At 35.8% G+C, this 14406-nt stretch overlaps 1 protein-coding gene across 1 annotated transcript; it reads left to right on the top strand.

Moving 5' to 3' along the window:
- Nucleotides 1-5947: 5947 nt before the first annotated feature.
- On the top strand, nt 5948-6683 carry LOC126657083 (E3 ubiquitin-protein ligase SINA-like 10). The gene is made up of 2 exons (XM_050351707.1): nt 5948-6034; nt 6114-6683. Exons 1-2 carry the CDS (start codon nt 5948-5950, stop codon nt 6681-6683), a joined length of 657 nt encoding a protein of 218 aa, XP_050207664.1.
- The last annotated feature ends 7723 nt before the right edge of the window (nt 6684-14406 follow it).

Genomic DNA, 14406 nt, shown 5'->3' with positions numbered 1-14406 from the left:
TCTGTCAAGAAGGACGTATCGTACATTGTGGGAAATAATACGATCAAGAATGAGCTATATACTGACTTATCCATCTCGTTATAGGGTCAAGCATTTCTTACCGCAAATAAAATTCTAAATTAAATTCCAACTAAATCCGCTCCATACATACCTTATGAGATATGGTATGGAATAAAGTCTTAAGGATGTTAAGATTTGAGGGTGTTCGGAACATATCATGTAACTGATATCCGATAAATTTGGAATCAAAATCAATCATGGAAATATTATGTTGGATATCCTAAAGACAGTTTAGGATATTGTTTCTATATTCGAACAGAACAAACAATCGTTGTTTATCGGTGGTAGTCTTTCTTAATAAAGCGTTTATTCAAGAGGGACACTAAGAAAGGAATATAGAATTAGATGAGGAGTCATCTAGTTACCAACAAAATAATGAATCAATGAAGATTGATCAAACCCACTAAAAGCCGGAGTTAGTAAAAGATGTATCTACATTAACAACTCGAAGATTAAGTAGAGTATCTCGTCCACTGGAGAGAGATGGTTTTCCCACATGATAAACAAGAGTTGTTTAGTCATGGAGTAAAAGATCAAATGTTGATCCCTCTACTTATGAGGAAACTATATGTGATATAGATTCTTCAAAATTGGTTTGAAGGAATAAAATCTGAAATGGATTCCATATAAAGAAACCAAATTTTAAGAGCTAATCGATCCATCCAAAGGTATTATACCAATAAGGTTTAAATGGATCTTCAAGTGTAAAATTGGTACTAATGGAAAGGTGGAGACCTTTAAAGCTAAGCTTGTTGCAAAAGAGTTTTGCTAGAGGCAAGAAGTTGTATTGTGAATACACTTTATTGCGGGTAGCCATGCTTAAATTCATCAAGATTTTTCTTACCAAGGCTACACATTTAGATTTTGTGGTTAGACATATGAATGTAAGAACCACATTCCTTAATGGTTAAATTAAGGAGTATATCTATATGGAACAAGTCGAGGATTTTGAATCTGAAGAAGGTTCCAAGACGTGTAAGCTAAAATGATCCCTGGTGGATGAAAAGAAAGCTTCGAGTTTCATCGTCTTGATAAATCCGTAAGAAGTTACGAATTTATTAAAAATGATGATAAACCCAATGTTTACAAGAAGGTTAGTGGGAGCAGACTCACTTTCATGATCTTGCATGTAGATAACTTATTACTAATAAATAATAATATCGGAATGTTAACTTTTGTAAAACTTTGGTTTATCTAATACGTACTCCATCAAAGACCTCGGAGAGGTAGCCTAAATTCTCAGTATTAGACTCTATAGAGATAGATCTAAGAGAATAATTGGTTTCTCCTAAAGGCTCTTCTTAGAAAAGATATTGAAGTAGTTCAATATGGAAAATTCTAAGAGAGGATTGATTCCTGTTAGGCATGGAATTCACCTTTCGAAGGATATGTCTCCAAAGACTTATGAAGAAAGAGTTGAAATGGCAAAGATACCATATGCTTCGGCAATTGGTAGTCTTATGTACGCTATGTTGTGTACGCGGCCAGATATTGCCTATGCAGTTAGTTTGACTAGCAGATATCAATCCAATCCAGGTTCAGAACACTGGATGACAGTTAAGAATATCTTTAAGTACTTGAGAAGAACTAAAGATATGGTCTTAACATATGGAGGAGGTGATCTTAAAATAGATGGCTTTACAGATTCTGATTTTCAATCAGATATAGACGATCGTAAGTCTATATCTGGATTCTTATTCACGTGTAATGGAGGAGCAGTGAGTTGGAAGAGTTCCAAACAAGAAACCACTGCAGATTCCACTACAGAAGCCGAGTATATTGCGGCATCAGATGCTGCAAAGGAAGCTGTTTGGATTAAGAAGTTTGTTTCTGAACTTGGTGTGGTTCCTACCATTGAGTCGGCGGTTACTCTTTTCTGCGACAACAATGGTGCTATAGCCCAGGCAAAGGAACCCCGGTCTCACCAAAAATCCAAACACATAGAAAGGCGATATCATATTATCCGAGAAATTGTTGGAAAAGGAGATGTGTCTCTCCAAAAGATAGCATCAGCCGAAAACACGGCTGACCCACTGACAAAGCCCATGACCCATACTAGCATATCTCGGAAATTAATCTAAGATGAAAAACAAGTACAAATTAGGGACTAATTTGTAAGAGTTATAAATTAGTAGTAACCTAATTGTACTATGTCCAAGTTAATTAGGGACTAATTTATAAGAGTTATAAATTAGTAGGAACCTAATTATATTTTAACCAAGTTTTATGATTAAAAGGTTTAAGTAATTAATTAGTGTAATTAATGATACTTAAATGACTAATCATTAGCTAATGGAATGATGATGTCATGGTGATGATGTAATGAGATAAGCTTATGTCATATATGTGATGTCATATGATGGCATCACCTATATGATGTCACCTATGTGATGTCACCACATGAAAGGTGTCATGTGGTGGCAACACCTTTGCTTGGTGTGTGACACCTAGCATGCAAGGTGTTGCATTCTTAAGGCATGCTCTAGCCTATAAATAGAGCATGTCCTTACTCATTTCAAAATACCACACAACACACATCTCACTACAAAGTTGTAGAGAGAGAAAGCACTTGAAGGAGTTCAAGTATTCATCAATCACGGGAAAAACTTGGCGACGTTTTTCATATATCCGAGCAAGGTAGTGATCGCGGCGAGAGTTTGAGCTTAGGGCTGCTCGGCAAGAGGAACTATTACGGATTACTTCAAGGCGAGGATTCAATCGGACGCATACTCGTGTGGACGAGCTTGAGGTCGCCGTACTTTCGGGACTACAAGAATCGTTGGAGAATCGACATAGGTATTCTTCTTACGATTCCTAGATGCGTGCTTTAATTAATAAATGATACGACGATCCATTTGTTGTTGATATGATCAACTTTAGGATCCGGATTGTTGGAATTCAGATTTTGAATTGAAATATACAATCCGGACCCGCGCCTCCCGCTGCGCCAACAGCGTTCGCACAGTTGACTGTGCGTTCGCACAGTCCTGCTGTGCGTTCGCACAGTTCGACTGTGTGACGCACAGCCACGGGCTTTTGCCCGGAAATCGTTTTCCGACGTGCTCCATCGTGCCAAAACGCTCAAAACGTAACTAAAACGCTATTTCTAACTTCAAAACACCCAAATACGATCCTATGATCAAATAAACGATAAAATCGTTTCGTGGCCTGAAACTTTGAATCGATATAACTCAAAATATAATCAACGAAACGGTAAAACGTCAAGCTTACCGTGATTCGCCTCGTGAATACGATCAATTCGAGCTATTAAACGTCGAAAATGGACGAGAAACGGAATCGAGCGACGGAAACGGCGATGGACGAAACGAGAGAAATGAAAGATGAAGGTCTGGATCCTTCATCAGAAGGGTTTTTATATATATCTGGCTAATTTGCACTTTGGTCCTTGAAACTTTTCAAAAGTTTCAATTTAGTCCAAAACCTATTCGCTTCCAAATTTTAAACAGTCTCCGATCGACTTGAAACTTTTACCATAAATACTATAAATTATTTCGCGGACTTTGGCGAAATAAAATTCCTTACGGGATTTATAAATTATTTTATATTAATTTCTGAAGTTAAATCTCCAAATCCCGCTAATTGACTTACTAAAATTTATTCTAATTTCCCGATATAATTAAATTAAATTCTTCTTAATTTAATTTATCGGAAATCACGACACGTGGCACAACGTAATTATCTTAAAAGCCACCTACCAAAAAGTGTACAGCTATGTTATCAACCCTTTGAATGGGGCTGATATGTGGGAAACCGATCCAAATCCATTCCATATCATAGTTCCTCCCTCGCCTGTGCAAACAAGGAAGCGGGGTAGAAAACCGACGGTAAGACGAAAGGAAGCGGAAGAGCTGGAGCAGCAACATGAACAGACTGTACAGGAGGCCCATGCAAAGAGGGCAAAGTTAGGACGTAAGGGGCTTCAGAAGGTTAAATGCAGTGAATGTAACCGATTTGGCCACAACAAACGCACGTGCAAAAAGGACAATGAGCAGGCTGCATGTGGGGGTGACACTCAGCCAGAAGCAAGAGCTGCAGGGGATGAAACAGGGGGAGAAGCACCAGATGCAGGGGAGGTTCCAGGTGGGGAGTTTGGAACTGGAGAGCAGACCCCAACAGGAGAGTCTGGCATACACCTAAGTGGAGCCTATTCTGCAACAGAACAAGCCTCGGTTGAACAGCAAGCTGTAGGGGAACCCAGTCATGACACTTCTACACAAGCTGCTCGAGCTGCTAAGAGAAAAGGAAAGAGGTCTGCTGGTCGAGAAGTCCCTTCGCGATACAGGGACTGTTTGAGGAAACGAGCAACGAACAAGTAGTGCAACAAAACAGATGGATGTATATTTTGTACCATGTGCTTTTTGTTAAGGAACGTTTTTTGTTTTGGGCAACACATGGATGTATATTTTACTAGATGCCCCAACTTTGTTGTGTTTAGAAGCGTACAGTGGTGTATGTGCAATTGTAAATGGTTGGAAATGTTATTCTGAATGGTTTTTATTTGTAAATGAAGTTGGTTTATGATTGTCTTTAATTGTGACAGATTATGGTTGTCTTTTATTTTCATACGCTTGAGTGAAAGTATAATATCCTACGGCCCTCCATGTATTAGAAATAATCAATCATGGACCCTTATGTTTTCTTATATGATCAAGCATGGACCCTAATATTTCATTATTTTAACAGACCTAGCCCCTATGAAAAACAACCCAATCATCCTTGGCCCACAGTGTGGCCCATAAATATCCGCCTACAACTCATCCAACCCCACTCATCCAGTGTTAACGCTTACAACTCAACTCAAAAATTACAACCAAAAATGGAAGGAGTAGCTGCACAAGTGGTTTGCGATTGCGGAATCCCATGTCGCCTACAGATTTCTTCAACGGATAGGAACCCTGGTCGAAGATTTTACACTTGTTCAAAGCGAACTGTAAGTAATTTATGTGCTTTACAAAAAAATTCAAACTGTAAGTAATTTACATTAATTTTTTGACCTTACTTCGCCTTTTATTTTTTCGACCTAAATTTACCAGAATCAGTGTGATTTTTTTGCCTGACTAGACAATGACATGCCTTACCAAATGTCGGTGGTCCGAGGCTTGAAAATTGACATTAATGTCATGACTGCTGAACTGGAGGAGGCCAAAAGTTTGCTTGCTGCTAAAAAAGACGAGTTCCAGGGATTGAAGGAGTCCCATGACATGTACATAGACGAAAATCAGGGATTGAAGGAGTCCATTGAGATGTATCGCGATGAAAATGGAATCTTGTTTGAGGAAAGCGGTCTACTTTTTATGGAGATAGACATACTGAAGGGCCAGATCAAGGACATGGAGGTCAAGTGTGCAGACTTGAAGAGGTCAACCAGGATCATGAAGTTTGTTTTTTGTGCTGCTTGTGCAGTTGCAGGATGTAGTATAGGCTTGCATTGCATGAGGAAAAATTGAATAATTATTAAATGATGTTGCTTCATTATTATTATGGGTTGTAATGCTACATATATTAATTAAATAATTTTTAATTTCAGACAGTGTTTTTTAAATTATGATAGAGCAATTAATTAAATATGCTAGAGTAATTATTAATGATGTTTTACAGCCCAATATCACTAATTATACATACTGACTTGTCTTATCAGCATTAATGTTGTTTAAGAAACCAATATACCCTTTCATTAACCAAAACCGTCATTAATGACATCCACTCACTTGGGAAACAACACAATGCTTAAGTGAAGAATATGAAAAGACATCTATCCAACTTCTTTAAATATGTAATCATTCTTACTTACTAACACACACAAAGACACTTATCATTCATACTTAAAGTGATCCACTTTCGTCTTCATCTTCAAAACAACGCAGCAATGCCTGATAATACAGTCCGTTCGTTTGATCTTGAACTCATGGACTGTGCCGTATGCTGTGAACCTCTACGCCCTCCCATTATTCAGGTTTGACCCCACATCATTTATATATTTGGAACTTTAGGTTATTCTTAATTTTCTAACTTTTCCTTTTCTTCTGTGTCAGAATGGACATGCAACATGCAACTCCTGCTCTGTGAAGATGGGTAAATGTCATGCTTGCACTTTGCCAATCGGACCAATGCGCTGTCGGATAATGGAAGCAGTCGTGGATTCTTTAACGGTTTACTGCCAGAACAAAGTATATGGTTGCCAAGAAAGCTTCAATTACGACGAGAAGACAGATCACGAGAAATACTGCTCTTTTATAGAGTGTTCATGCCCGCTTCCAGAGTGCAATGTGAAGGGCTCGTCCGAAACCATTTATGCTCACTGCAAAGAGTTGCATAAAGATATTCTCACACTATTTAACTTTGGACGTAAATTTGCAGTTTCTGTGGACATGAATGATAGGGGTTTGCTTCTCCAAGAAGAACAATCAGACATTGTGTTTGTTCTGAACAACACGAAGTGCTCTTATGGGAATATTATAACAGTGTTTTGGCTCGGGCCATTGTCAAACGGAAGCTGCCCTTATGACATCGAAGTGAAGTTTGATGAATCGTCAGTGCACAGGTTTCATTCTTCTACCAAGAATTTTCAAGACACCAACAAGTATTACCGTTCATTGACATGATTCCTTCTTGATAGTAGCGACCAAGAGTTTTTTGCTGACGGGTTGATCAAGATGGAAATTTCGGTATATCGATCGTTGGAGCTTGGTTCTGCAGATGATGTTTAACGCTGCCCTTAGTCAACATGTTTTCTGGTTTTCTGTTGTAATTTGGAATATTCTAGTATAGGTTTTATTTTTTTGCTTGATGAATATTGTAGTATCGTTGATGAATATTATAGTTGTAATTCGTAGTTGTTTTATTTTGGAAATTTTTATATATTATGGTTGATTGATATATGTTGTATCTTTATGGTTGACGAATTTTCATTATTGATGTACATGATGTTTTAATAAATTTCAAAAGTGCGTATTTATTGAAGGGTCCAAAGATGATCAGTAAGAATACATGAGGGTCCATGGCGGATTATAAAATAAAAGTATAGGGTCCATATGTAATTATCAGTTTCAAGGAACATGTAGGTCGTTTCAAACGAACCGAACGACGATAACTACAAACTTTACTCAATTTCAATAACAATAACAACCAATATTAAAAACAAAACAGCAATAACATAAGCAAACAATACATTCCAAGTTTGTAATCAACATTCATTTTGATCTAAAATCCAAATTGTCACTAATAATATAAAATGCAACATACATATTAACCTAAAAGGTTACAAATGTTGTTCATATGGCCCAAAAATAGGTCAATCTAGTGTCTCGGCCTTTAGTCTGACCCACCAATCTGCTGCTGCTCCTCCGAGGGTTCTTCAACTGCTTCAATTTGCAGCAAATCCAGTGGTTCACCTTCTTCTTGACCTTCAATATGCAGGACCTCCACTGGTTCACCGGGACCTTCAATCTGCAGCACCTCCACTGCTTCCACAGGACCTTCAATCTGCAGCACCCCCACCGGTTCAGCCTCACCAACACCCTGTAGCTCCAATGCATCATCCCCATCTTCAAGTTCTTTCAACTCAAATAATGTGTGTCCAAATACAGGCCTTAGGTTGCACACGTCAACACAGCTTAACTTACTAACATACACATCAACACTACCATCTTGTGTCCCAGCCAGTGCCATGTCCATGACATGGTCATCATTTTCCATGGGAATTAATTCTTCAGTATACATGCCAGCCCGCCTCCAATAATACATTAACAATCCCTCAACCTTCAATTCAAGTAACCACTTATCTAGACTATTTAATCCTATATCCTCAATATGAAATTTTCTAACAGCCACATCCTCATTAAAATAACCAAAGTCTTCAAACTGTCCATTGTAGTTCAGAATAATTTTAAAGACCTCAAAAAGACAATCTTCAGTAGAAGCTGCTCAAACCAACAAATAAACAAATAAATAAAGACCAATTTTTAATTAATGAACCAGTGAAAACCAAACCAAAACAACAGGCAATGACGAACAAGAAATAAAATACCAATAAAATTCAAAAAAAATCACCAACGAACCAAACACAACTCAAAAAAAATTTCTTCCGGCGAAAAAAAACACACATACCTTTTCGTTTCTTCCCTTTTCTGTCTTCTTTTCCCATTTTTTTCATTTCTGTGGATCCCATTTTCTGTTAAAGAACAGAGAGCTCTAAAAATATTTAGACAAGAAAGGGCCACAAGCAAACAAAGAAAAACGAAGAACTGAATAGGGGCGAAATAACACACAAGATGGAAGAGAAGAAGATGAAGACGATGGACGGCGATAAGGGTGCAGGAGTAGTAGACCTAGGGCAAGGAACGAAAAAAAAAGGAACAAGACGAAGACAGGATGAAATATTTGAAAATATGACAATTAAAGGGAATGAGGGGGAACAGAGGGAAAAGTTAAAAATGTTAGAGAGAGAAAGTGATTTTTAACCGAGCGGTAAAAATGATTTTTTTTTTTGAAAAAAGTCAACCGACACAACCTTACACAGCCTTACACATTCTTACACATGTCTGACATGCATGCAGAGTGACTTGCAGAGCCGTCAGTGAATATATCGTGCCACGTCATCATTTTGCCAAAATATCGGCGAGAAATGGGCTCAGGGGGTTTACGTGCAGCCGTCGCAAAGAATAGGGGGTTTACTGATCGTTTTTTTTATCAGGGGGTTTATCGTAAGGTACCCCTAAAGTCAGGGTCCGTGGGTGATTATTAGCCAGAAATTTACATTCAATAATTTTTCTAAATATAAAATGCTTTTTACTTTTTTAAAATTAAAAATTTATAATCCGTTTCGACCCAACCACTACCATCACCCCACCGCCGCCACTACCGGAAAATTTTCTGGTCATCTTCTCCAAATTCACGATGACCGGAAAATTTTCCGGTCATCCGGATCTGTTCATGAAGAACAGACCCCGCGTGGATCTGTTCATGAAGAACAGACCCCGCGTGGATCTGTTCATGATGAACAGATCCAAACCGGATCTGTTCATGAAGAATAGATCCGGCCTTCTGATGACCGGAAAGTTTTCCGGTCATCGAGACTTCGGAGAAGATGATCCGGGGGTGGGGTCGGTTGTCGAGTTGGGTAATTTTTTTGTTTTTTTAAATTAAAATTAGAGATATTTTATTACTTTTGAAAATTTAAGAAAGATGGTTTTTTTGTCTTAATTATAACTATGAGGACAATTTAAAATATTTAGAGAAATTTGAAGTATTGGAATAAAAGGTTAATTTAATGTTTAAGGGTGTAATTGAAACTAAAAGGTGGTGATTTTAATATTTGAGGGTGCAATTGAAAACGAAAGGTCATAATTTGGATAAAATCTGAGATTTTGAAAGGTGAGGGTGCAAACGAAGGGGGATTGAAAGGTGGGGGTTTTTCAGGGGATTAGCCTTTCTAAAACTACATTTTACAACAGTTTGCCTACAGTATTGAATACAAATTATTTTTAAAATTATTTTTAATAATTGCTTTTTTAATTGTTATTAGGTGGCTCTTAATCACGTGCATATAAAAGCCCACCAAACATGACCCATGTTGCTTCACTTTGTTTCATTAATCAATCATTTAAATAGAGTGGTAAAATAAGTTAAAAAAAAATACAGTGGTAAAAGATTTGAAATTCAAAATAATTAACCACCGGACTATATTAAAAAAATTATTTAATTTTCAAAAATATGCTTTAAATTTTTTAAAAAAATTACATATTATGTAATTACTTTTTACTATAAAAATATTTATTTTGATACATATTTGATATCTCAAATATATTTTACTAATACATTTCTGATACGGAACATATAAAATGAAAATTTTTAGGCAATGTAGATACTTATTTTTCGGACAGATAAAAAGTGATAAGGGACTGAAATATCCAATGATGACTTCCAAAAAAATCTGTACGAGTGACGAGCTATCGATTTGCTTGCTGGAATCCAAGCAGGCATAATCAGTGCATAACTGCAAACTTGGAGGATTAAAATGTAATTAGCAACAAATAGCCATAAAAATTCAAAGAGATTGTAGTCTAAGTCCAGAAATTGGACTAATTGTAATATTTTAGAAATCTATAGGCCAATTTATAAGTTTTACGGACTAAAATTGACCATATCCAAACTCATAGGGTACATGAAGCCTTTTTTGCACTTTTACGCACCAAAACTGATTTTTAGCACCTTTTTACTTAGCTAGCTGTTCAAATCCGAATTTTAAATGTAGAAACCTAAAACTAAATAAATAAAAGATAATTCTAATTCTAATCACTTATCACTTAACACTTTTTCAACCTTAAATCAAATTTCAATTAGGCAAAACAGTAAATTTACTTAAAGCTAAACCTTAAATCTAATTTTTCATATAAATACAGCCTTAAAACAGCCTAACTAAACGTCAGACCAGAAACACAAAAACCCTATCCTAGAATTCAAATTTTCCTCGCAAAACCATAGCCTTGGCCGAACTCACCCTCACACACACAAAATCACTCAATTTCAGTCCTTAAAACACCTAAAATACGCTTTAATTCTCTAAGAACATTGCCCAGCACAGATTCGAAGCTGGATTCTGCGTCGCCTTCGCCAGCAAACGAGCCAAGAACTTAAAACGGTACTTCTAAGGACCCTCAATTCATTGTTTATTGATTTTTCTGCCATGATTTATTTGCAATTGCTGAATTTTGTCAAATAGGCTGCATATTAGCTTATTTTCATTGTTTTGCCATAATTGTCAAATTATGTGTTCTTGATGAAATTGCCATGTAAATTTGAAAATTATATGATTATGGGTTATTTTAATACACATTGTATGCTAACAATCCATAATTACGTCAATTATATAGTTTAGAATGCATGTTATGATGTTTTTAAACTTGTTTACCTAAAATTGCATTAGCTAAACTCACCATGAAATTAGCTGTTTTTGTGTTTTATTTCGATGTTAGACACTTTAAATCAATCCCAGTACGTATTTTTTGCATTCCTTGTGCTTTTTGATGTGTTGTTGCATGAAAAACCGAGCGAAAACGACAAAAGGAAAACTGTTGTCCTCCCTGCCCCAGACGCCGCTGCCATGCCAAACTGTCGGCGACGTCAGCTTATATTGCCGGCGCGGTAAGTAAACCGTGCCTTCATCGGCACTGTGGGTGGCGGCACCGTCTGTTCTTTGATGCTTCCCATAACCTATTTCCCAGATCTTCTAGACTTCGATTTTAAGACTTTTAATTAGGTTTTCGGGCTCGTTTGGGCTCCAATTCTGACCCAATTTGAACCCAGACGTAGATATTTCAAGGTACTTTACTATTACGCACTGTAACGGGCCATACCCGATTTGATTTGGACCTCAAACTCCACAGATGTAACATAAAGTATAAACCGGGCCCATGGGCCCACAACCGGCAAACCCAGCCACATCCAGGCTACGTTCAGGGACCACCCAAACTTGTAACCGATTGTGGTTCAAACCGATAGAACCGTAACAAAGAGACAGACAACTTTAATATTCTGACAGAGAACCAGTTTTGACCACACTAACGGTCAAACCTGCGCGAGTGCCAGGCACTCAAAAGTTAACGAGGTTTAAAAGTATTCCTCGCCTTGTATGCATACCAACTGCCCGTGAGCACGTTTCAATGTTTACCGCTTTTCAAAAGCATGCCAAATCCAGTATTAAAAAACTAAAGGACTAACCACGTTAAATTAGCTAAATCAAATCAAATCCAGCAAATCACTTAGACATCTTAGGACTACCATGAAAAATGTAGTAAAAGGTTGTATAGGGAATTCTTGATCACTTAATAAAATCAATCAAACTTAGACTCTCGGTTTAGGCTTTGTGCATGTAATTAATCCAGACCAGCCAGACTTTTGTTATTTGTTAGCAACCGCTAGGTTTAGATGTATGCTTAGGGATAAGTGATATTTGCCTCAAATGTCAGTTCAGATCGAGTCATATGCGAGTTTATGTGTTTATAAGTTTTCAGACTTGTTTACATTTCCAGTATTATATCCTGTGACTTGCAATTGAATGCTGAGATGAAATAAATGAATATGTCCGGTAAATAAAATCAATAACAGATAAGCCAAGCATATGAGTCTTAGGGAGGTCCACAAACCCGGTTTTTTAGTCCGATGCACGATAATCTATCCATAAGCGAGTAAGGTTATCTAGTGGATATAAAAGGCATTTTCTAGTTGAATTAGGTGGCGACTCGATTTACAAACCCTTTTCAGATCCAAAATTAGCCATAAGTCTAGGCGAGCGGCCTCCGAACCTCGCTCCGCTCACAGGTACTAAGTGAAAACATTTTAGATACTAAATGAAAACCTTTTTGGAAGAGTATATTTTTAAAAATTTTATGTTGTTCTTTTAGATTTTTCTATAATTTTCAACTTAAAACTTGACCGATTAGTATAAATTTTTAGTTGTATGACACTTTTCTTATGTGAAAGTGTTGGACTTTATGAAGTTAATTCTTAATTGAAAATTCTGAAATATATATATATATATATATATATATATATATATATATATATATATCTATTTAAAAAACATAAATTTTTAAACTTAATCATCCAAAATACTCATTCTGTTTGACTTTTTTTTATTTAGGCATAATGATAAAAGTAAATTTAAACTTTTGCTGGTTGTTATAGTTTTATTCAAAACTTTTAATTTTTCTAATAATAATCTAATTTTAACAGTTCGTTGCAATTTTAGCCGTTTTTCAATTAATTATTTAATTTTTTTCAATTCTTCACCTTATATACAATACCTATTAGCTTCGTTTGTCTTTTCCGATCATTTTTAGCTTCAGATTTGTTTTGTTTGCATCAATCATCGGAAAAGTTTGAGAAATTATAAATTAGATTTTAAAGTTATATTGACTTTTATAATTAGAAGTTAAATTTTGAAATAAATTTTGTTAATTACAGATTAATTTATAATAAAATCAATTAAAATTAGGAATAATGAAATTGATTGAAAAAAACTTGGTTAAAATAGCAACGAAATGTTCAAATTAAGTTATTATCACAAAATGTAAAAGGTTTGAATAAAACTACAACAACCCGTAAATTTTTAGATTTATTTTACTATCAGACTTTTTATTTATATCTCAAATTTTTAATATCGTCAATTTTATTCTATTTTGTAATTTTTATTTTCAATTTTACCCAGATTAGAGTTGTTCTCCCCATTTTACAATTTTTATTGGCAATTATATCCGGATTGGAGTTTTTCACTTGAAAAAGGGTCAAAATATCTTTCATATTTGACACAAAAAATGGGTACAACTAAAGCTAAAAACTGAAAAATGAGGTAAAATTAACGATTTTTGAAAGTTTGAGTTATAAATGAAAAAGTAAAAAATGTGGATATTTTTGGATGATTAGGCCTAATTTTTATAACAACAAGCATTTAGTACAAAACTAATGAATTCTAACTTAAATGGTAAGTGTGCTGGACATTCTATTAAAACAATGCGGATGAGGATGAGGCGGTGAACGTGGCGAGGAAGTAAAAAAAGGAATATATTTTGGTCCTTGGTTTATTTTGTTTAATTAGTTTCAGTTTTTAACTTATAAATATTATTAGTTAGTTAAAATTAAATTAAAATAATTTATAAGTCTCGAGCGAATAATTTTGATATTAATATTCGCGGAATAATTTGACGAATCTACCGTCAAATTTTTATAAAATTTGGACTATGATTTTAGTTAGGTGGGATTGATTTGAACCTAATAAATCTTCCGGAATTTATTAAAACTAAAATATATCATTTCTTCATTTCCTTTCTATTTTAAGGGTTACAGCAAGCAAAAAATGGAGAGAAAACCTAGCGTTTACGCGGTTCGATTCGTTTCACGATTTCGACTCCGATTGTTTTGATAATCCGCATGTATTCGAGGTAATGATCGTTAATTTGAATTATGTTATTAATAATTTGGATTAAATTTGAGTTTTAAACGGTTATCGTCTCGTATCGAATCGATCGAATTCGAATTCGAATCAATTCGACGTTTAAATTGCATAATTGGATTGTTTGGATTGCCATTTTGTATCCGAAGCAGAAATATTGCGTTAAGCACGTCGGAATAGCCCCGGGGCATCCCCCGAGACTGTGCAAAACACACGGTCAAAGGGCTGTGCGAACGCACAGCTCAATTGTGCGAACGCACAGCGGCTCGGATGTCCGATACTTTGACATTTTTGATTCTTTTTTAGTCGTATACTCGAATTGGATTAAACGGACTCCGAAAAGTGAAATAGGATGTTTGAAAAGGTTAAAACGTTTA

Source organism: Mercurialis annua, linkage group LG7 (genome assembly GCF_937616625.2).
Source record: "Mercurialis annua linkage group LG7, ddMerAnnu1.2, whole genome shotgun sequence".
Classification (NCBI taxonomy): domain Eukaryota; kingdom Viridiplantae; phylum Streptophyta; class Magnoliopsida; order Malpighiales; family Euphorbiaceae; genus Mercurialis; species Mercurialis annua.
The sequence above is the reverse complement of the archived record's forward strand: the minus strand, read 5'-3'. Positions and strand labels throughout refer to the sequence as shown.